The 23,550-nt window shown below is 39.4% G+C and overlaps 1 protein-coding gene across 1 annotated transcript in view; it reads right to left on the reverse strand.

The window, feature by feature from the left end:
- Positions 1 to 4,367: 4,367 nt before the first annotated feature.
- Positions 4,368 to 23,550, reverse strand: part of LOC107792560 (uncharacterized) — a 28,419-nt gene continuing 9,236 nt past the window's right edge. Inside the window, exons 11-19 of the mRNA XM_016614784.2 lie at positions 15,699 to 15,746; positions 15,549 to 15,609; positions 11,316 to 11,429; positions 11,097 to 11,218; positions 7,232 to 7,295; positions 6,750 to 6,797; positions 6,085 to 6,125; positions 4,886 to 5,012; positions 4,368 to 4,641 (exon numbers count right to left, since the gene is read on the reverse strand). Of these exons, the coding sequence (XP_016470270.2) occupies positions 4,523 to 4,641; positions 4,886 to 5,012; positions 6,085 to 6,125; positions 6,750 to 6,797; positions 7,232 to 7,295; positions 11,097 to 11,218; positions 11,316 to 11,429; positions 15,549 to 15,609; positions 15,699 to 15,746 (744 nt within the window). The 3' untranslated portion in view covers positions 4,368 to 4,522. The remainder of the gene's footprint in view (positions 4,642 to 4,885; positions 5,013 to 6,084; positions 6,126 to 6,749; positions 6,798 to 7,231; positions 7,296 to 11,096; positions 11,219 to 11,315; positions 11,430 to 15,548; positions 15,610 to 15,698; positions 15,747 to 23,550) is intronic.

Here is a 23,550-nt window from a genome sequence, read left to right on the forward strand (position 1 = left end):
CGAAGCAAACACTCACTCAATCATTAAGCCTAAGGGCTATCTTACATCGAGTTTGAGTTCGAAACAATCACTCACTCAATCATTAAGCCTAAAGGCTATCTTACATCGACATCGAGCGAACCGATCACCCGATCATAAAAGCCTACGGGCTAAGATACTTTGAGTTCGAGTTCGAAGCAAACACTCACTCAATCATTAAGCCTAAAGGCTATCTTACATCGAGTTCGAGCGAACCGCTCACCCAATCATAAAAAGCCCACGGGCTAAGATACTTTGAGTTCGAGTTCGAAGCAAACACTCACTCAATCATTAAGCCTAAGGGCTATCTTACATCGAGTTCGAGCGAACCACTCACTCGATCATAAAAGGCCTACGGGCTAAGATACATCGAGTTCGAGTTCAAAGCAATCACTCACTCAATTATTAAACCTAAGGCTATCTTACTTCAAGCTCAAAATAATCACTCACACAATTATTAAGCTTAGGGACCAACACAGCGAGAGTTTGAGGCTCTATTCTCGCTTAGAATAGACCAAAAGGGTTCCATTACTCCAAAATTCAAGATAACTCGTTCGAGCAATAACAAAATCTTCACAAAAGCAAAAACACATTCGAGCATGAAAATGAAAAGACATTCAAAAGAAGCTCTATTATTAATAAAAGGGGGTATGTACAAAGAGAACAGTCAAAAGTTTGCAAAAGAGAAACTAACTCCTAACTACGGCCGGTGTCAATGTCTCCTTCAGGAGCTGATTCTTCTTCAGGCTTTTCATCGGACCCGCCCCAACTACCTTCTTCATCATCATTGTCGTCGTCAAAAGAGACAAGCTGCCTTGCTTCAGCTTCGAGCGCCTTAGCTCGGGCGATCTCCTCGAAAAGTTTAAAATCTCGAGTGTGGATTTCCTCGAGGGTTTCCCTCCGAGATTGGCACTTTGCCAAGTCAGTAACTCATTGCTCCCGATCAGAAGCCTCCCTTAGTTACATTCGAGCAGCCTCGGCATCGGCCCGATACACAGCAATGGACTTGTCCGCCATGACTTTTGATGACTCGATCTCCGCCTTGGCCTCAGCAAGCCCTGTCTCAGCTCTTAGATCCTCCTGGCCTGGGCCGAACCTTTATGCTTGATACCCCGAAGTTGAACATCGGCCGATAATAGTTTGGCCAAGATGGTTTCTTTTTCTATAGCTAGGCTGTCCATAGTCGCCTTCCACCGATCATACTCGGCCTTGATCTGATTGACTTCTCCCCGAAGCAACCTGATCTTCTCAACCTTTTATTGCAGCTGAGATAACGAAGGGTTAGCTTCCACAGTTGGGTCGAATCCATACTCTAAAAGAACGATGCTCACCTGTTTATCCAGTTCGGCCTCTTCTTCATGAGCCTTGGCCAAATCTGCTTGGAGGTCCTTTATAACCTCTTTCTTTTGGCCACAAAAAAGCTTCAGAGCATCTCTCTCCCCCGAGACCTTTTGAAGCTCGGCCTCACACTGGCTGAGATCGACTCGAAACTTGCTAAGGGCCTACACAAAAGGAAAAAAATGCAAGTCATGCTTAGAAAAGAACGAAGAAACCAAGCGAAGTAAAATCATTACCCAAGAAATGAAACGTTGGGCCTCTTCTAGGAGAATAGAAGCATCATTAATATCGGAGGCATCATCGACTCCAGCAAAGCAATCCACTAAAGGGTTCCCTACACTAGAGCCTCCGCCCATATCGGGGGTCTTCAATTCTCGAGCTTCCCTTAACACCTCCTCGGAAAAGGTCGGAAGAGAAGGCAAGTGGCCCACTGTCATGGTCCCGAGAAAATCGCTCGGGACTCACTGATCGACCCTTGGGCTATCAGAACCGACCCCGTCCGGTGTAGCTATCATCGGCTCGGAAGGTCTGACGACGTCGAGTGCCAAAGCTTCTTCCTCTTCTTCTTCTTCTTCTTCTTCTTCTTCTTCTTCTTCTTCTTCTTCTTCATCTCTCAGTCGTTGGACCGTGTCCATCGTAAGAGCGATTACCTTTTTCTTCACCCTTCGAGTTTTGGATTTAGTGTCCTCGGACTGAGAGGCAGTTTTTCGTTTTCTATCTTTCCCCTATTTCGGAATCAGGGACTTGGTTCCTTCCTCACCACTCGAAGGCCTCAAAACGGCATCCTTGGTCACGCCTGCATAAAAGGAAGTCAGTAACGAATGGAGCACAAAAAATATTTCAAAAAACATGAGAAGTGACCCTTACCATGATTCTTGGCCTCCCACCTACCTTTCGCCAAATCACGCCAAGCGTGTTCGGCATAAGAGGAAGTCGAGGCTAACTTTCGAACCCAATCCTCGAGGTCGGGTACCGCTTGTGGCATCCAAGGGGCAGTTGTATATCGGAGGGATATATCAGATAGAATCATATAAAGGTACGAAAAGCAACGCCTTATGAAAATCACTTACGGTCGAAATTCTATTCCTCAGGGAACGACATCTTCTCTTCTGGGATAAGGTCACGGGTCCTCACCCGAATATAACGGCCCATCCAATCCTGATCCTTATCTTCATCGATGCTCAATATTAAAGATTTCGATGCCCGACGATAGAGCATGATTAGTCCTTGAAAGTTTTGAGGCCGATACAATCGTATGAGGTGATTTAGGGTGAAATCCAACTCCCCGACCTTGTTGGAGAAAAAGCGAAGTAAGATTACTATGCGCCATAGAGAAGGATGAATTTGACAGAGGGTGACCTGATATCTTCTGCAAAAATCGATGATCATAGGATCGACGGGACCCAACGTGAAGGGGTAAGTGTAAACACTTAAAAAATCCTCCACGTGAGTGATGATGCTCTCTTCGGGAGAAGGAATTTGCAGCACAACCTCGGGACCCCAGTTGCAGTCCTTCCTCACGGCCTCGAGATGGCCCTATGTTATCGAGCACATATACATCGACACATGCTCACATCGGCCCGGAACCGATGAAGGATTCTCAACCTTAAAATTGGCCTTTAGAATACACGGGCCAGGAACATACTCATGGGGAAGCGGTTCCGCCGGCGCCTTATCGCCGAACGGCCGAGAAGAGGAAGCTTTCTCCTTCAGCGGTATGATTTTTGAAGTTTTTGCCATAAGGTATAAGTAAAAGAAAAGCAAAGTAAGATAAAAGGATTATGGTGTCAAACGCTGATGGAGGTGGCTCTACCAACGACGAAATGGAGGCGGAAAGAGTAAGAAAATTTGGGGTTTTTTTGATTACATATTAAGTTTGATTTAGGACGGGCTATTTATTGGCTAAACAGAGGCGGTTCATTCTCACATAATGGCCGACATCGACTGGCACGCATTAAATGCCTCGGTAAGTTGAACCGACGGGACAGCTACCTTGTACTTCATGGTCAGACTTGATACTGATGTCAATATATGTCTAATCATACCATGGGAAATCATGTCGTTTCTCGTCACATCCTCTCCGAGAAACGAGGGGACTATCTGTATGCGGTCGAAACCTATTAAGTCAGTCGTACGGACTGGTCGAGATAACAATACTTCGATCGAAAGGTATCTATGTAAGGTCAGGTCGAGGGAAAGTGTTCGATAATACTTTTAAGTTTTCAATAGTTCTATACTTCTATTGCTCTGTAAAATCTTATCTAAGATCAACAATATCTCAAGAAAGATTAAATGGGTTGATTATATTATCAATTGAACATGAACTATTAGAGAAAATCTATTATAAAAAAATTATTAACAACTTTATATATCAAAATGTTAGTAGAATAGACTTCAAATAAAAACATATCTTATAACTTTCTTTTAGAAATTTAGGCCTCATATTAAGCTATGGTTAGGCACCTGCTGGTATATTCATTTGAATATGTTTTCTTGAATTGGTTGTTATATATGTAATTCAATAACATGTTTACAAATTTGATAAAAAAATGTTGCTATGATTACATCCATCGATATAGTCTTTTCAATATCTAAGTTCTACAGTACAAAAAGTTAATTTTAGAAAATAAAATTTTCATTTGTCGCGAGTATTAAGTTATGTTTGAATATTAGACAAGATTAAACTACAGACAAGATTGTCAAAATGTAAAATATCATATATCAAAAAGAGTCGAAAAGTAGAAAAAATCAATTAATATATGTTATGATAATTCAGATTTTTCGACGAGACAAAAGAGAAACCTCATGGCGAATTTTTTAGCAATCGGTCAAAGTGAATATCTTCAATTGTTTTTTAACCATCTGGTATTCAAGTATTCAAGACATATTCTACTATGGATGGTGTTAGCGCTCTCCCAAAGGAATTTTCATTGATTATGGGTGAGGAAACCTTTACCACCACGCATAGCTTGATGGTTCTTCAATTGTCGATTGCATATTCTGGCTGTCTCTTTTAGTGGAAACACATCAAAATAGCTTAAGCCTCATCCACATACAACGACAAATAGGACTTGAGAATCTACACTAAGATATGTGCAGCAAATAATGGTATTCACCAAATGAATAAAAAGATTATTGATGGGAAAGAGAGAGAAACAACTCATTGTCAAAAATCATTTTCCTTTTGCATTTTTTGGGTGTTTTCTGGATCTATCGATCGGCGAGATTCTTTCCATAATTGGGTTTCAATCCCCAATTTCTTGAGCTCTATGAGGCCACGCTCGACTGCAAAGTGAAAGAAAAACTTCATTAAGTTATTTGCGTTAGAAGTGGATATATTTTGTTGTCTGGCTACAACAACAACCCGGGGTAATCCTACATGTGGGGTCTGGGGTAGAGTGTACCAAACAGACTATTAATATGTTTAACTGCAACTGCGCCTCCAAAGTAGTCAATCAGTTATTACTCTTTTTTCCCCCTATATTCATTATTCTCCTTGTAGATTGAGAGGAGAGGGAGAATCTCTTACCATGAACAGCATCATGTGAAGTGAGAGGTTGACCACCTTGGTTAATCCAAAACTGTAATCTCTCCTCTGCAATATCTGGTTCCACTCCATGATTTTTGGTTCTTCTCCACAAGTATGTGAGCCACGCCTGAAAGAATAATACCAAAAGAGAATCTTTGACTACGTAATGGGAATCGGAAAGAAATTCAAAACAAGTGTATAACATCTATTTTTAAATTAATTTTCCAATAACGAGCACAACAAACTCATAGTATCTCTGAACCTATTTTTTTTTTGGTCCGTTCCAAAAAGAATGACCCATTACTAAATTTGAAAACAATTTAGCTTAAACTTATAATTCTACTCTTAATGAGAAACTTTTATAACCACACAAATACTCTGAGCCCCTTTTTGACTTGTTTAGGACCACAGATTCCAAAAGTCTTTATTTTTTCTTAAACTTCGTGCCCAGTCAAACAGGTTCACATAAATTGAAATGGATGGAGTAAATGATTAACAAGAGAAAAGAGAGGGGGACAATTGAGACCTCTTATTCAATTGTAGCTTGTAAGCTTAGAGAGCCCCCACTATAATTCTTATAAAATAGCTTTTGTTTTTATGAAGAATAGTAGTATCTATTTTGAAATGGATCGTTTAGCCTATATAGTCATTGGTTTTCTTACAGAGACAAAATTGTCACCCGGATTCTATCACAGATAAAGAAAACAAAAACAATCTTTAATCATATACTCCCTCCGTTTCAATTTAGATAAGATAGTTTGACTCGGCACGGAGTTTAAGAAATAAAAGAAAACTTTTAAACTTGTGGTTTTAAAAGCTTAAGGGGTAAAAGCTTTGTGGGACCATAATATTTTTGTGGTTATAAAAGTTTCTCATCAAGGGTAAAATGGCCAAAATGAAGATTTTAAAGTTGAATTATTTCTAAATTTAAAAATGTGTCATTTGTTTTTGAACAAACTAAAAAGGAAAGTACCTCATCTAATTTGAAACGGAGGGATTACTAGTTATTTTTATTTTTTGAATATTTCGTCAGAGAAGTTATGCACAATTCAAAATCAATGAGCAATAATTACGCAGTTTTAGTTATTCAAAGGTTTTCTAACCAGCAAGTAAGTAATAGCCTCAAGGGAAGACGGAAGGTGGAAAAAAGAGGGAAAGTCAATGTGAAGAATTAATTAAAGAGTCAAAATGTCAAATACCTGCTTAAATTGCACATCTTCTGTCTCCTCCGGACTCAATTCTGTGATACAGACATAATATTAGTAATACGAGGTAGCAAAGAAAGTTCTAATGCTAATATCTACTAACCACTCCTTTTGAAAATATAGGCAAAATTGGAGATACAATGAATGGAATGGCTAAACCTGAACTAAAAACTCGACATTAGATTATTGCGTAGTGGTGTATCAAAAGTACTCGAATCACATGGTTTGTTAAACTAGAATTAATTCACTTCCCGAGCGAAAGGCTCTCAATTTGGCATTGAATATAGGATATCTCAATAACAGCAAGGAAATAGGTTAAGCCACCTCAAATTAAGTCAACAGCAGTGAAAATTATATCCTTGACAAGAACTCCGATGGTGATTTTTGAGAAAGCTTAATCTTATACCATGGCGAAGAAAACCCATTCATACCTTTCTGGGTTGAGCCATGCACTTATTGTTACACAATGTAACTTGAATAGTTAAGATTTTCCAATGTTATATGTATAGAAGGAAGAATGTCATGCAATTAAAAATGACTTATCAAAAGCAAGTAATGTTTATTCTGTTGAAACAAGAAAAAGAAGAAAGAGAAATGATTCAATTGTGCAAAGGGTTCAAAGTAAGCTAATTGACTGACAGTAACTTGAATAAACTCACCAAATGCTTCTGAAAAGCTTTGGCCTTCCATTGGTAGCCTCATGTCATCTGCAGCCATAACATATGTAACGGCAGGTCATTATATCTATCAGTCAAGATTTGAGATGGTTTACTATGATCAGCATGGAGACTAAAAAAGTTCAGTAGCTCCAAGTCTTAACCCTACAACAAATGCATATATCTCTCAAAAAGTTAACCCAATCCGAGATGCAGCATTGTACACATTGAGGCAAATTCCTATAACCAAAAGAGAAGGAGATATGATAGAAGTCCGAACAACTCCACAAACTAACGCTCAACTTTTGGATCATCCACAATTGTGAAAACTACAACAAAGGCAGAATCCCAAACCAGTTAGGATAAACAAGAAAAAATTCAACATATACCTGACATATATTTGGTGAATGAATCCCAAGAATATAGTTAACATGTGATAAAGGTAGATACGCCATACAGTTAAATATGAATATCTACTCTGTTACCTGTAGCTTTGAGTGCAGTTAGACGCCTTTGTTGGGCCATTGCTAGGGCTACTGCTCCTTCTACCTTTAAAAAGGGAAAAAAAAGGATGAAACAGAAAACTAAATCAATTACACAAGAGATTTCATCAAATTCACAGAAAATTAAATCAATTACGCAAGAGATTTCATCAAATTCTAACACATAATACAACTTTTATTTCCATTTTTAAGCATGTGAATAGCAGTTCCAGACCATTGATATTATAACTGATTTCTCATCAACCTTTCTGCTCAGCGTTCATTGTTCAGTAACAAGACATGAAGCTTTAGCATCTTACGTTCAAGATTATACGACAAGAAAAATGAGGTTATAATTTATTATGAAACAAGTTTGAAATTATTACTCCCTCTGTTCCGTTTTGTTTGGCACTGTATCCTTATTAGTCTGTTCCAAAAAGAATGACTATATTATAATATTTCATTAATGATAATCTTTATAGCACACAAATGCTATAAAATGTTTAAAACCTCAAGTTTCAATTTTATAGCCACACAAATATTATGTCATATTTAAGATCACAAGTTTCAAAGGTCTTCCTTCGTTTATTAAACTTTGTGCCAAGTCAAACTATGACAAACAAAGTGAAATGGAGGGAGTACTTTGGTATTAATCTACTATCTTTGGTCCTACAGAATTATTGTCGGATGACCTTTCTCCAACTATTTCATGAATTTCTTGCCCCGCAACAAATAAGAAAAAAGAAGAAGACAGAAAGCAAAAACAAAAGAAAAGCTACCTACACTAGTCCTGATTTATGTTGGCCACTGTTACAGAAAATCAGTCTAATATGGCAAAAGAAGAACAACAGTTGTGCTGTCATTTTCTTCGCATTTTAGAGAAAGGAAGAGCATTTATCAGAGACGCTGAAGATAAATATTCTTAAAACAAAGTTCAGTTGAATATAATGGTGATAAATTTTTTAGGGATCTTTTATGAATAGTGTATCAGGTTCTATATCAACAAAGAACACTTATCTGGCTTGCTTGACTTCAAGTAAAACAACAATATTTGATGATTTCAGAGGTTAACGTTGAAGAAAAGTTTGCATTTTGCAAAGGCAATATACTATCACTCAAGTGGTCTAAAAGGTCTAGTAAAACTAAGCGACGTGACTCTCAGGATAAGCTGAGTGTGAAGTTTGGGCTCAAAGACCCACATACAATTTTGGCCATATTTATTCCCTGCTCACACTTTGATAACTCTTCAGATTTTCCTCCCCCCAGGGTAAAGGATCAACACAGATATACAACAAAGGGAAATGGATGGAGTTAGCAAGCAAATGAAAATGGTATTCTCTTCAATTGTCGCATTGTAATCGAAAGGGATTAGTCTAGTTTGGTAGCACCTTTTTGATAAAAGACTACATGGGTTGTAATCCTATTATCCTTGCCTACTCTTCTATTGTCTACTTCCTTGATCCTCACCGTAATTGCTTCGGTATGAGAAAACATCAAAGCTTTGCTGGAATTGTTCCACTCCTCTCATTGGAACAATTCCATAGAAGATGATTTCAATGGCCACATTGGAGCGAATTCGGGGGGTTATGATGATGTGCATGACGGCTTTAGTTTTGGATTTAGAAACAGAGGAAGAACATCGCTACTGGATTTTGCTAGAGCTTTTGATTTGGTGATAGCCAACTCAAGTTTTCTAAAGAAGGTGGAACACTTGATCACTTTCCAAAGTTCGGTGGTCATGACCAAGATCGATTATCTGCTCGTCCGGAAGTCCGATATAAGCCTTTGCACGGATTGCAAAATCATCCCGAGTAAGAATCTCACGATCCAACATAGGCTTTTGGTCATGGACCTTAAGATCACAAGGAGGAGGAGAAAGAGGGTTGTGTCTGGTCAACCGAAGATCAAGTGAGGAGCCTTGACTAGGGAAAAAATTAAGAGTTGAAGGACAAGTTGCTGGCAATGGGGGCTTGGAGGAGTACTGGGGACGCAAGTGGTATGTGGACCGCGACTGCGAATAGGATTAGGGAAGCTGCTAGCAGGATATTAGGGGTCTCGAGGGGCTATTCGGGTGGTCACAAATGGGACTGGTAGTGAAATGACGAGGTCCAAGAAAAAGTAGAAAACAATAAAGTGGCATATTTTAAGTTACTGGAGAGCATTGGCGAGGAGGTGAGGAGGAAGAATAGGGAGTTGTATAAGGTGGCTAAGACGAAGGCGAAGTTAGCGGTTGCGGCAGCTAAGACTGCAGCGTTTGGACGATTATATGCTAAACTTGGGGGGCAAAGGCAGGGATAAGAAGTTGTACAAACTAGCTAAGGTAAGAGAAAGGAAGGCTCGTGACTTGGCCCAGGAGAAGTTTATTAAAGACGAGGATGGTAGAGTATTGTTGGATGAGGCACTTATTCGTCGGAGATGGCACACCTACTTTCATAAACTCTTGAATGATGAGGGGGGCAAGAGCATTATCCTGGGTGAATTGGAACACTCTGAGAGTCGTAAAGACTTCGGGTATTGTAGGCGTATAAGAGTTGAGGAGGTCGGAGGGGTTATGCGTAAGATGCGCAGGGGAAGAGCGACCGGGCCAGACGAAAACCCGGTGGAGTTCTGGAAGAACGCGGACAGGGCGAGCTTGAAATGGCTTACTAGGTTATTTAATGCCATTTTCAGGACGAAGAATATGCCCGATGAATGGAGTATGATGATCCCTTTGTACAAAAATAAGGGTGATATCCATAATTGCAACAACTATCGAGGTATCAAGCTGCTAAGCTACATTATGAAAGTCTGGGAAAGGATAGTGGAGTTGAGGGTGCGGAGGAGTATAGCTATCTCCGAGAACTAGTTCGGATTTATGCTGGGACGTTCGACTACGGAAGCCATTCACATTGTTAGGAGATTGATGGAGCAATATAGGGATAGGAAGAGGGATCTACATATAGTGTTCATCGACCTTGAGAAGGGCTACGATAAAGTACCTAGAAATGTGATATGGAGATGTTTGGAGTCTAGAGGCGTTCCTGATGCATACATTAGGGTGACTAAGGATATGTATGATGGAGCTAAGACCCTAGTGAGGTCCATGTGAGGGGAGTCAAACCATTTTCCAGTTGAGATGGGGTTACATCAGGGGTCAGCTCTCAGCCCATTTTTATTTGCACTGGCTATGGACGTGTTGATGCGCCACATTCAAAAGGAGGTGTCGTAGTGCATGTTATTCGAAGATGACATTGTTATGATTGATGAGACGCGAGGCGGTGTTAACGCAGGGCTGGAGGTTTGGAGGCAGACCCTAGAGTCTAAAAGTTTCAAGTTGAGCAGAACCAAAATAGAATACTTAGAGTGCAAGTTCAGTCGTGCGGATCAGGAAGTGGACGGGGATCTGAGGTTGGATTCACAAGTCATTCCTAGGAGAGATAGTCTCAAATACCTTGGGTCAGTTATACAAGGGAATATGGAGATCAACGAGGATATCACACATCGTATCGGGGGTACATATAATTTGTATGCACTGGCTTGAGAGAGTGTTAGATAGTTATGTAAATAACCCTAGTACCACATAGAATAGGAGTAGAATATGTATTGTGTATAGTTATAAATAGGGTTATTGTAAAAGGCTTAATAGAATATCAATAATAGATTTTTCTCTCGTGCATTCTGACAATTATGTTGTAAAATGTTATAAAAAAGTTTAATATACATTGTTAATGCTTGTCCCATGTCAAAGGTCCTAGATCACTTTGAATATCTTAAGAGTCTAAAACCTACTCCACAAAAATGATATGATGTGCAATATAAAAAAGTTCTGAAATTGAATAAACCAAAATCCAAAGAAAAAGTTCATGGAAGAAAAGAATTTGTAAAAGACCTTTAGTGATGTCAGTTCCCGAAGACCTTTATCCACTAGTAGCATACTTTCAACATTCCCGTCTCCTGAAAGTTCACTCAGATCATGCGGAAGTGCTTCCCTTTCCTCTGGATCATTGTAAACTACAAAAAAAATTATTTTAAATAATAAGTTAAACAAAACAGGCTTTAAATGGTTTAGGTTGCAAGAAATAAACATTAACTTTTGCGAAAATCTCACGTAATGAGTTCTCATCTTTAGCTTTTTGCCCTGCCTCCAACACAACTTCCAACGGTAAAGGGGCAAGGGATGACCAGTATTCTTGTTTTGCTCCAGCTATGTCTGTGTGAATACCTGCATGATGTTTAACTTTACATGAATAATCCAAATGGGAGCAAAGACAAACTAATTTTTCTACACCTAAGTCCAGGAAAAAAGAAATGTAGAATTTCACTTGGAAGATTAAATTGGTACCGGAGCGTAAATAGATGTGAATTATTTAACAACTTTTCTGACTGATCTCACTTAAACTATATCAGCATTAGGGCACAATAACCCTTGAATTAGTTTTGGAGTACTTCGTACAATCCATTAAAGGAAACAAATGAAATGATAATTTTACTTTTAAATGTCTGGAAAAGCCTTCACATAAATCACAACTTTTTGATGTTCCCTCTTTCCTAAATTATTTAGAGCCCGTTTGGACATAAGAAATTTATTTTTTTTCCTAAAAAATTTTTACTTTTTTCCGAAATCAGCATTTGTTCATAAAATTTTCACACTTTAAGATACATTTTGAAAATTTTCAAAAATTTAAAAAACTCCAAAAAGCTGTTTTTCAAAATTTTCACTCAAATCACTCACAAAACTTCAAAAATAACTCAAAATTATATTCATGTCCAAATACAACTCTAAAATTTCAAATACCATTTTCACTTGAAAAGAAAAAAAAAATTCCCCCTATTTTGGAATTTTATAATTCTTACGTCCAAACGCCCACTTAGGTACTGATACTGAGCAGATTATAATTTCACTGTATCCCCTATCTTCCCCCATACAAATTGTGCACTTCAAATTTCTGCTTAGGATTCAACTGTCCATATGCTACTTCTTTTTGAAGACATGTAGTAACATTTTTGTCATATCTTGTACGTTTCAAAGAAAAATAAAAAAGGTTTCATGTGATGAACCTCCTAAAGGGTATGACAGATTTTACACAGTAGAAGAACATAAATTAGAATGGATTTGAGATTTTCTCTTTTATTTTCAGATAAGTTTATATTTGTGTTCATATTGATCTTCTTACATATTGACTAATGCTTATGTTGGAAATCTAACTTATTAAGGGTTCCCTACTTCATTGATTGTTACTTTGTCTAAAATATTTGAAGAACACTAGATAAATAACATTATTTACCAAGACATGTCACTTTGGCATATTCTATAGAAAGCCAACATTTTGAGAACATTATTGGACATTCACTCAACATCAAACTTTTCTCACAAAGACTTAGAGCCTTCCTACTGGAATACTCCTCCTTTATCTGCGTTGTTTCATTATCGTGAAGACTTGGTTGGAACTACATCTCCCAGATTAGTTCCTGATTGTAATGATACTTCTTAACTTTCTTTACTACTCCCAATAAAATGCACTTAAAAAAAAATATCTCACAAAAAAGAAAAAGATTAAATATATCTTGTTTGACAATTTTGCCAATAAGCTAAAAGGGAAAAGACAATTAGAGATTCATTGTAACTCTCACAATTATTTGGAAAATACTTTTTGGGATAGTTTACAGAAATAGGATGAAACAATTGGGATCACATCCAGAGCAGAAAGTGTTTTAATAGGTTCTAGAAAAGTGTACAGAAGGTAAAGGAGAAATCAAGGATGAATAAAGGCCAAATACCTATGCGGCCCCTTAAACTTGGCTTAAGTTTTCATTTTGACACTTTAACTAAAGCCAGTACCTATTGAACACTAAAACCCTGTCTTACTTGTGCCTACTAAACACAATAGCTGACATGGCAAAAAAATATGTATTTCACTACTCTTAAGCGCGTGAATGGATCTGAAATTATATTTTTTCTTCTTTTTTATTTAAATAAAAACCCCTTTTTCTAAAGAAATCATATCACCACCTTATTAACTCCATTACTGCCGCTCCTCCGCTATTGGTGCGACCATTTTCCTTCGTTCTTCTTTCTCCGCACACCACCCTCCACCCTTCCCCTTCTTCCTCCTTCCTACCCACCACTGCCACCACCAGCCTCGATCCTTTCCCTTCCCTCCTTACATGAAACGGAGATTTAAAAATTCAGAGACGAAGAACAAGTTGACTCAGAAGGTTGAATTGATGAGATAACTAAAATTGATCAGAAATTGGATTAAAAAAAATTGGTGAAGTATGAGATTGACGAAGAAGACGACGATGGAGAATTTTTCGACCATGAAGCTCTGCAAATTTTCCCTGAACTTCAAATTATTTTTTGTCTTCAGATATTTATTTTTTAGTTAATGGACCAATCTCATACATCGTCAATCTGCTGCAGAACTTGAAAGAAATCAGATTCCATAGGAGACTCTCCCCAATACTCAGCATTTAAGCAGATTGAATGAAACCCATTTCTCTTTCTCTTTTTTCCTTTCTAGATTTTTTACTCTTCTTTTTCTCTGCTGACTTGTCTTTTTCTTATTGGTGTCATTTTTTAGGTCAATGGCAAGTAGCTTCACGCGTTGAAGTCTGTTGAGAGTTATAAAAAATGTGTTTAATAGGTATAAGTAAGATAAGGTTTAAGTGTTCAATAGGTACTGGTCTTAGTTAAAGTGTTAAAATAAAAACTGGAGCCAAGTTTAAGGGGTCGCATAGGTATTTGGCCATGAATAAATCTAAGAGACAAGGACGTACAAATATATTTTTGTATATAATGTGGGTCGTTTGGTAGCCGGTTAGAGATGAGTTATCCATGTATTAAAATTAGGATAACTTTATACATTGTTTGGTTAAAAGAAGGGGAAAAAATAATCTCCACATAAAAGCTAGCATAAGTTATACAATGTTTGGTTGTTTTTTCCTCTTTTCCACATAAAATGTAGCATTGCTAATACAATGTTTGGTTCATGTTTTTCTTTTCCGCATAACTAATACATGTATAAGTTATGAGGGAATCTATGTATTATTTATGCAGGGTAGAAGGTGGAATAACTTATACATATATTAGAAATACTTTTATTAAAATACAAAATGACAAGAATACCCTTTATTCAAACTTGTATTTTTTTGTTTAAAAATATATATATATATTTAAACTATACTAACAATTTTAATAAAATAAAGTAAGCTAATAATAAATAACACTCACATTACATTTATATTACTAATCCTTATATAACTACCGCATAACTAATCCCAATATAACTCAACCTTGCATAACTAAACCTTGCATAATTAATACCTGCATAACTAAACCTTGCATAATTAATACCTGCATAACTAATACATGCATAACTAATACATGCATAATCCTAACCAGCAACCAAATGACCCATATATGATAGAGCTACATCGGGTAAGTGAAGTTTAGAACGTGGCAAGGCAGAACTGGAGCTGAGCTGGTGGTGGATGACAGCTGTGTGGATATTAGTTGTAGCTTAATTAGTGATTACCTAGAGTTTGTTGTAGTTAGTTAGTTAACTAATCCTTGTACATAAATATCCGATTGAGCTAATAAAGAAGAAGCAGTTTCATTTACTCCCAAAATATTTGACCTTCATGTCTCTCTTCTCTCTCTCTCTCCCATTCTTCCCCTAGGCTAGAATTGTCATAATTCTCCGAATTCTTCAGATTTTAGCAAAAGAGATGAAAGAATATCAGATTCTACTTCTCAGAAGAAAGTCATTCGCACTCCGTAAGCACCAGGTTTAGTTAGTCTAACTCTAGGAGCTAATATCAAACAATTTAGGGAATGTAATTTTTATAAAAGTTACATTTATTTATTGTGGTTTAATAATCATTTTTTATAGTTTACAGTTTTATGTAATTTCCAGTGTCCATTTTCAAGTGACATCCGAAAACAAACTCAACTACAATGACTTCTCAATTTTATGCGTAGAAGGCGGAGCAGAGAAGAAGGCATAGTTGAAGAAACTGGGGTCCTAAATGCCAAAAAAAGAAAAAGAAAAAGAAAGCTGATGATTGTGAAAAGTAATAGAAGAAATTTATTTTTACGCCAATAAATGTGGTCAAGGTGTCCCAAAAGAAGTACAATATTAAAGGAACATTGAGGTCTTAATCTCAATGCTTCAATGCTTAAAGGAAAGTAACTCCATGGTTTATCTAGAAAATCATTTATAAAATAAAGTAATTTAGTGATCACAGTTTTACTTTAAGAACACAAATATAATTCTAATTGTCTAGATATATTAAGCACCACAAGTCAGAAAAAATTCTTGGCACAAGAAATTTAATATACCATAGCGGACGCATAAACTCCAATAGCGTGCAAGCCAACACCTCTTGAGAACAACCTCTTCCTAAGGTGTGAAACTGTGAATTACGTAAGTATGCAAAAGGAAAGGGGGAAAAGTTACAAAGAAAGACCACAAAATAATTACATACATACCATCTCTTCTTGACTCAGTATCATTCTTCGAGTCATAGTTCGCAGGGACTACGCAAAAGAAAGAAAAGAAACGCGTATGCTATTAAAGATGCGAGATAGTTTATTATTCATGCTCATAAGAGTATTATGATTATAGATGAGTATAATATCTTTGACGTGGTGGACAACATACAGGAATAAATCATGATTACAATAACCGAAAATCTTTGTCTACTCTATGACCTTGTTAAACTAACTGTATTTCAGTAACCAAAAATATTTACTAAATGTTATCTGCTAACAAGTTTCCAACAGTAAATTACATGCATTTCAATTATGTCCCAGCACTACTGTTTACCCGAAAAACGGATAGAGTTGAATTTGTACGTAGTTCTAAGAATATGTGGTATAACTTAATACAAATTGTAAGGATAAATAAAAATATCAAATACGGATTACAAAAAATGCAAAATAAACAAGGTTGGAAAGAAGATGATTTTTAGGACTAAGCAAGATGAATCAATCTATGAAACTTAAAAGAATAACTCTTCAATATAGGAGTGTATGGTGTTTTAGTTACAATGTAAGCAAAGAACTGTCTTTTACAGAAATGTAGCCATCCTCTTTATAGTGGAGGATCCTATTTTAGATATAATTAAAAATACATCGTGGGGAACCCATGATAAATCAGTTTTTTCCTAATTCCCGCCGAGATTCTCTCCCTTAGTGCGTTTGCAACGGCTCTTTGTCTGTGAGCTCGAGCTCGATCACCCTCGGTGCTGGTCGGTATTGTTTTTAGAGCTCGATGCGGACTTGCTCGATGCCGACTCGGTATCAGGTGATGATTCGGGCTCGGTATCGGTTGGCCTCTGTCCCTTAAGCTCGATTCCACAACATCTCATCATAGTTTGATTCGGACCCGAGCTCGATAATGACTTCGAACTCGGTGTTTGACCTATACCTGAAATCTGAAGCTCGTCCGTACCATCTTCAGAACCCATCTCGATATTACGAAGTCTTTCTTTGGTCTATTATGATCCCATCTCGATCAGTCGTACGAATGCCGAAATTAATTTCGACCGTATACAGATAGTCCCCTCGTTTCTCGGGAAGGATGTGGTGGGAAACGATATGATTTCTCAATGGCTCGATTGGACATGCACTGACGTTTGTATCGAGCCCGACCATGACGTACGTGATAACTGTCCCGTCGGTTTAGCTTACCAAGGCATTTAATGTGTGTCAGACGGTGGTCGGCCACCGCTGATATTGAACCGCCATTGCTTCAATCTATAAATAACCCTTCCTTTTACCATTTATCACTTTTCAATCTTCCAAATTTTCTAAGTTCCTTTTCGTATCTTCTGAGTTCATTCGCAAATCTGTGATTCGTTTTTACAAAATCCTTCTTCAAAACCACAAAATCTTTGTCACTTTTTTTAAATCCAAAACTGCTGAAAACATCAAAAACCGTTCCCCAAAAAGAAAAAGCTTCTTCTTCCCAATCTGTCGCTGACAAAACACCGGTGGATCCACGGCCTGAGGAGTGCGTCCCGACAGCGTGTGTTCTTACCTCCGATTTTAAGGTCGACCAAGTCTCTTTGGTTCTGGGCCGAAGTAAGCCGGTATCGAGGTATATGTGTTCGATAATCGAGAGACACCTCAAACAGCTAAAGAAAGATTACAATTGGGAGAACAAAAAAATAGTAGTCCCATTTTCTGACGAAGATATCACCACTTATGTGAAAGGGTTTTTAAGTGTGTATACTTACCCTTTAACGTTAGGCCCCCTCGATCCCGTTATTATCGATTTCTGCCGCCAATACCAAATAACCTTAGGCCAGATCCATCCTTCTTTTTGGCGGATCGTTATTTTGATCTGATACTTCGTGAACAAAATTGAGGGGATGCCTTTCACCCTTGACCATCTCATCCGATTCTACTGTCCTCGCCTCTTTCAAGGCGGGTTAATAAAACTTCAGCGTCGGGCTACCAAGGTTCTGTTCTCGAGCATAGACGAGAACATGGATCGAGGCTAGATGGGCAGGTTTGTTCGAGTAAGGACTTCGGACCTAATTCTGACTGAAAAGATACCTTTTCCCGAGGAGTGGAACATGAAGCGTAAGTGTAATTCTGTTGTTATCCCCTACTATTTTGCCCTTTCATTTATTTCTCACCGGTATCCCCTTTTTGTGATGCAGCGGTTCCCTGGATGCCAGACGCAGTTCCCGATCTCAAGAACTAGGTACGAGATCTGGCTTCGACCTTCACATATGCCGAGCGCTCATGGCGTGATTTGTCCAAGGGTCGATGGGAGGCCAAAAATTATGGTAAGCTCCTTTCTCGCATCATTGATAGTTCGAACTGTTTTCCGTATACTTAAATCAATTTTCTTGTGTGTAGGTTTGGGCAAGGATGCGGTTTTGAGACCCCTGTCCGGCGAGGAGGAAACTTCGGCCCCGGTTTCTAAACCGGCGAAGGACAATAAGAGAAAGAGGGCCTCTACTTCCGAAAACCCAAAACCGAAGGCTCGTAAGTCGAAGAAGAATACCATACCTTTAACCTCAGAATCACTTCGGCGTTTGAGGGATGAAGACGAGGAAGACGAAAAAGATGATGGGCCCATACTGATGGCCCGAATGAAGAAAACCATCGACGCCCCACGGGAAACTGGATCGATGGTGGTTTACCAGGCTCCGCCTCGAACTGAGGATATATCGGAGAAAGATTCGGGCAAAGTCCCCGAGCCATTGGGAATCGAGGATATCTCCCATCGAAGTCAACAAATAGTGGATATGACTGAGGGGGTCGTTCCTGACTCTCTTCGAACCGAAGAGAACACCCCAAGTGACTCACTTGGGGCAGTAGTAATCGAAGACTCGCCCACTTTCCCTGCTTTTTCCGAAGGGGCGATTCGGGAAGCCCAAGCTTTGGGTGCCCTTAAGGTAGATGGATCTCATGAGGGAGATGATCCTTTTCGTGATTTGTTTACCGGTGTCGAGGACGTTGTCGGCACTAGTGATACATCAGATCTTCTCCTCGGAGTGCAGCAGGCTTTGAATCAGGTAAGCCTTAACTCACTTCATTGGTAATGCTTTTATGCGTGTTTTCTTTTTCTAACTTCGTTTTTTCTTTCTTTGCAGGCCGCAGCAGTTCATCGAGAAGCATGTTCTCGGTCTCGAACTGAGCTGCGTCGATACGAGGCCGACCTTCGACGGGTCACGGAGGAGAAGAACTCCCTTAAACTCCTCTTAGGGCAAAGGGGAGAGGAAATTAAAGACCTCCGAGCTGAGTTGGCTAAGGCTCACCAAGATCAGACCGATCTGTCCGAGCAGGTAATGATACTTTTAAAAGCCTATGAGCTCGATACCAGAACGATGGCCAATTTTTCGATCTCACAGCTGCAGCAGAAAATTGAGATGATCGAAAAACTCCGTGAGGAGGTCTATGTGATAAAAGCGGAGTCCTTGAAGTGGAAAGAAGGTATGGACCGCTTCGCTGTAGAGAAAGAGGCTGCTCGAGCCCAATTATCATCGGCCGAAAACTAACTTCAAAGTATGAAGGAGAAAAGCTCGGTTCAAGCAAGAAGAATAGAGGAGCTCGAGGCTCGGTTGGCCTCTGAACTTGCCAAGGCCGAATCTGACACCGAAAAGGCAAAGGCCGATGCAGATGCACTCGTAGCCGTCTATCGGGCCGATGCTGAAGCTGCCCAGGTACAAGCAATAGAGGCAGCCGAGACTGCCGATACTCGAACACATTGGGTTGCTGAACTTGCTAAGTGCCGATCTCGGAGGGAGATTCTCGAGGAGATCCATGCTCGAGGTTTCGACCTCACTGAAGAGATAAAAAGGGCTAAAGAGCTCGAAGTCGATGCTGAATCCTTGGCTTCCGATGATAACGATGATGATGATGATGATGACGATGATGGGAGCAAGAGCGGGTCCGAGAACGTGGAGGAGCCCGATGGAGAAGAGACCGCTCCCAGAGATAACCAAGAAACTTAGCCCTTAATTTCTGTGTTGCAAACAATCATGTAAACAATCTTGTATATATATATAAATATCTTTTTCTTTTACCGACTTGCCTCTGTTTAATTTCCTACCTTGTGAAGATTTTATTTTATTCATGCCTTATGAATGTTTTCATAAGGCTTTAGGTAATTTGATCGAATTTGAACTTCGTAGCCTTTATATCCGAGTGAGCAATTACTCAAACTTGAAATAAGGTAGCCCATAGGTTTAGTAGTCGAGTTGAGTGATTGTTTGAACTTGAAGCAATACAGCCCGTAGGTTTGTTAGTCGAGTGAGTGATTTCTCAAACTCGAGATGATGTAGCCCGTAGGTTTTATTAGTCGAGTGAGTGATTCAAACTCGAAGTAATGTAGCCCGTAGGCGTAAAGGGTCGAGTGAGTGTTGCTCGAACTCGGAATAAAAGTAGCCCGTAGGCTTAGTAGTCGAGTGAATAATTTCGAACTCGAAGTAATGTAGCCCGTAGGCGTAAGGGTCGAGTGAGTGCTTGTTCGAACTCGAAATAAAAGTAGCCTGTAGGCTTAGTAGTCGAGTGAATGATTCGAACTCGAAGTAATGTAGCCCGTAGGCATAATGGTCGAGTGAGCGCTTGCTCGAACTCGGAATAAAAGTACCCCGTAGGCTTAATGGTCGAGTGAATGATTTGAACTCAAAGTAATGTAGCCCGTAGGCGTAATGGTTGAGTGAGTGCTTGCTCGAACTCGAGATAAAAGTAGCCCGTAGGCTTAGTAGTCGAGTGAATGATTCGAACTCGAAGTAATGTAGCCCGTAGGCGTAATAGTCGAGTGAGTGCTTGCTCGAACTCGGAATAAAAGTAGCACGTAGGCTTAGTAGTTGAGTGAATGATTCGAACTCGAAGTAATGTAGCCCGTAGGCATAATAGTCGAGTGAGTGTTGCTCGAACTCGTTGATTTACCTTAATCCTGTTTGCATAATAAATCTCGAAATAGAGGAATATTTCTTGGATATAAGATATCGGTAAAGAAGAAAACTTTCTTTGCAAGTCATCATACATGTGTTCATGTTTTGCGTCAGGGCTCGGGCCAACTACATGAGCATGGTTCGTTTTGACCATTTGGCTCTTACAATTTTTCCTATCGGTACCCTGTTGTTATGAAGCAATTTTCTTGCATCGAACTTGATATAGGGCTAATGCACAATTTTTCCTATCGGTACTCTATTGTTATGAAGCAACTTTCTTGCATCGAACTTGATATAGGGCTAATGCCCCCCAGTATTCGAGGTCAATTGTAAAGAGGCCTCGGATACTGTCGAATTGTTTCTAGGTTAGCATGATCAATGGTTACCTCATTAAAAACCTTGCCGAAAAACCCATTTGGGATAAAACCGGTCTAAGGGAAAAAGAGTGCAACACGTGCTTTTAGACCTAGGGCTTCGTATCGAAGGATTCATCATTGCTCCTTATTGGACTCTTGCAAGGGTTAGTTTTGAAATATAAACGAATATGGGAGGGTCGTACCTTAGCAGTAGTATTTTTTTAGGTGAGACACATTCCAATTGCTTGATAGTTGTTTGTCGTTTATAATACCGAGCTTGTAGGATCCTTTTCCGACAATTTCAAGAACCTGATACGGTCCTTCCCAGTTTGGACACAGTTTTCCTTCGTTTGGATTTCGGGTACTGAGCGTGACTTTCCTTAGCACTAAGTCCCCGAGTTTAAAATGGCGAAACTTGGTCCTTCAATTATAGTATCTTTCGATTCACTGCTTTTGGGCGGCTAATTGGACGAGAGCAGCTTCTCGTTTTTCATCCGATAATTCGAGGCTAGTATTCATAGCCTCGTTATTTGACACTTCTGTTGTATATCGAAACCTGGCACTGGGTTCCCCGATTTCGACTGGAATCAAGGCTTCGGAGCCATATACTAAGGAAAACGGGGTTGCCCCCATACTAGATTTTGATGTTGTTCGATATGCCCAAAGAACTTCGGGTAGGATTTCTCTCCATTTTTCCTTTAGCGTCGTTCAACCTTTTCTTTAGGTTTTGGATGATAGTTTTGTTCGTTGATTCGGCCTGTCCGTTCCCACTAGGGTGATACGGTATTGATAATATCCTTTTTATTTTGTGGTCTTCAAGAAATTTTGTCACTTTGCCGCCGATAAACTGTTTCCCATTGTCACACACTATTTCGGCGGGTATCCCGAATCGACACACGATATGATCCCAGATAAAGTCTATAACCTCTTTCTCTCTTACTTTTACGAACGCCTGTGCTTCAACCCATTTAGAGAAATAGTCAGTCATAAATAAAATAAACTTAGCTTTACCTGGGGTCGATGGCAGAGGGCCAACGATATCCATTCCCCATTTCATGAAGGCCATGGGGATAGGACTGAGTGAAGTTGCTCTCCGGGCTGATAGTTCATTGGTGCAAACCTTTGATATTTGTCACATTTTCGGACAAACTCCTTTGCATCTTTGTCCATATCGATCCAATAATACCCTGCCCTGATTATTTTTCGGACTAATGAATCGGCACCGGAGTGATTTCCACAAGTACCCTCGTGAATCTCACGTAGGATGTAGTCGGTGTCTCCTGGCCTAAGCATACTGCCAATGGTCCATCGAATGTCCTTCGGTATAATGTTCCATCTGTAGTCAATGTAAATCGAGTAGCTTTGGTTCGTAGGGCCCTCAAATTTTTAGGGTCCGATGGGAACTTTCCGTTCTTCAAGTATTCAATATACTTATTCCTCTAATCCCAGGTTAAGCTTGTAGAATTTATCTCGGCATGACCTTCTTCGATTACGGATCTCGAGAGTTGAATGATAGTCCCCGAGTCGATCTCATCTCCCTCGACCGATGACCCCAAACTTGCGAGTGCATCGGCCTCACTGTTTTGTTCTCGAGGCACATGTTGTAAAGTCCATTCCTTGAAACGGTACAAAGTTACCTGTAATTTGTCCAAATACCTTTGCATCCTATCTTCTCAAACTTCGAAGGTTTTGTTTACTTGGTTCACCACTAGTAAAGAGTCACATTTGGCTTCAATGATTTCTGCTCCCATGCTTTTAGCTAGTTCGAGACCTGCAATCATGGCCTCGTACTCAGCCTCATTTTTAGTCAACCTAGAAGTTTTGATAGATTGCCTAATAATACCACCCGTGGGGGTTTCAAAACGATGCCAAGCCCAGACCCCTTCACATTCAAAGCACCATCTGTAAAGAGGGTCCAACCCCCCGATGACGTACCCGATTTTATCAAAAGTTCTTTTTTAACTTCGGGTATGAGGGTTGGCGTGAAATCGGCCATGAAGTCCGCCAAAATTTGGGACTTGATGGTTGTACAGGGTTGATATTTGATATCGTACCCACTGAGTTCGACATCCCATTTGGCCAATCGGCCCGATAGTTTGGGCTTGTGCAAAATATTACGAAGTGAGTAAGTGGTTAACATACATATGGGGTAATATTGAAAGTATGGTCTTAACTTTCTAGAGGCGCTTATCAGTGCAAGTGCCAATTTCTCTTAAGTGTGGATATCTAGTTTCTGCTTCTCCTAAGGTTCGACTTAGATAATAAATAGGAAATTGCGTACCTTGCTCTTCTCGAATTAGTACGCCGCTCACCGCGATTTCCGATACCGTCAAGTATAAGTAAAGTTTCTCATCTGCCTTCGGTATGTGAAGTAGTGGAGGGCTCGACAAGTATCGCTTCAATTCTTCTAATGCTTGTTGGCATTCCGGGGTCCAGGCGAAATCGTTCTTCTTTTTTAGTAGAGAGAAGAATCTATGGCTCCGATCCGATGACCTGGAAATGAATCGGCCTAATGCGGGCTATCCATCCGGTAAGCTTTTGCACAGCTTTTACACTATCCACGATGGC

Source organism: Nicotiana tabacum, chromosome 24 (genome assembly GCF_000715075.1).
Source record: "Nicotiana tabacum cultivar K326 chromosome 24, ASM71507v2, whole genome shotgun sequence".
NCBI lineage: Eukaryota > Viridiplantae > Streptophyta > Magnoliopsida > Solanales > Solanaceae > Nicotiana > Nicotiana tabacum.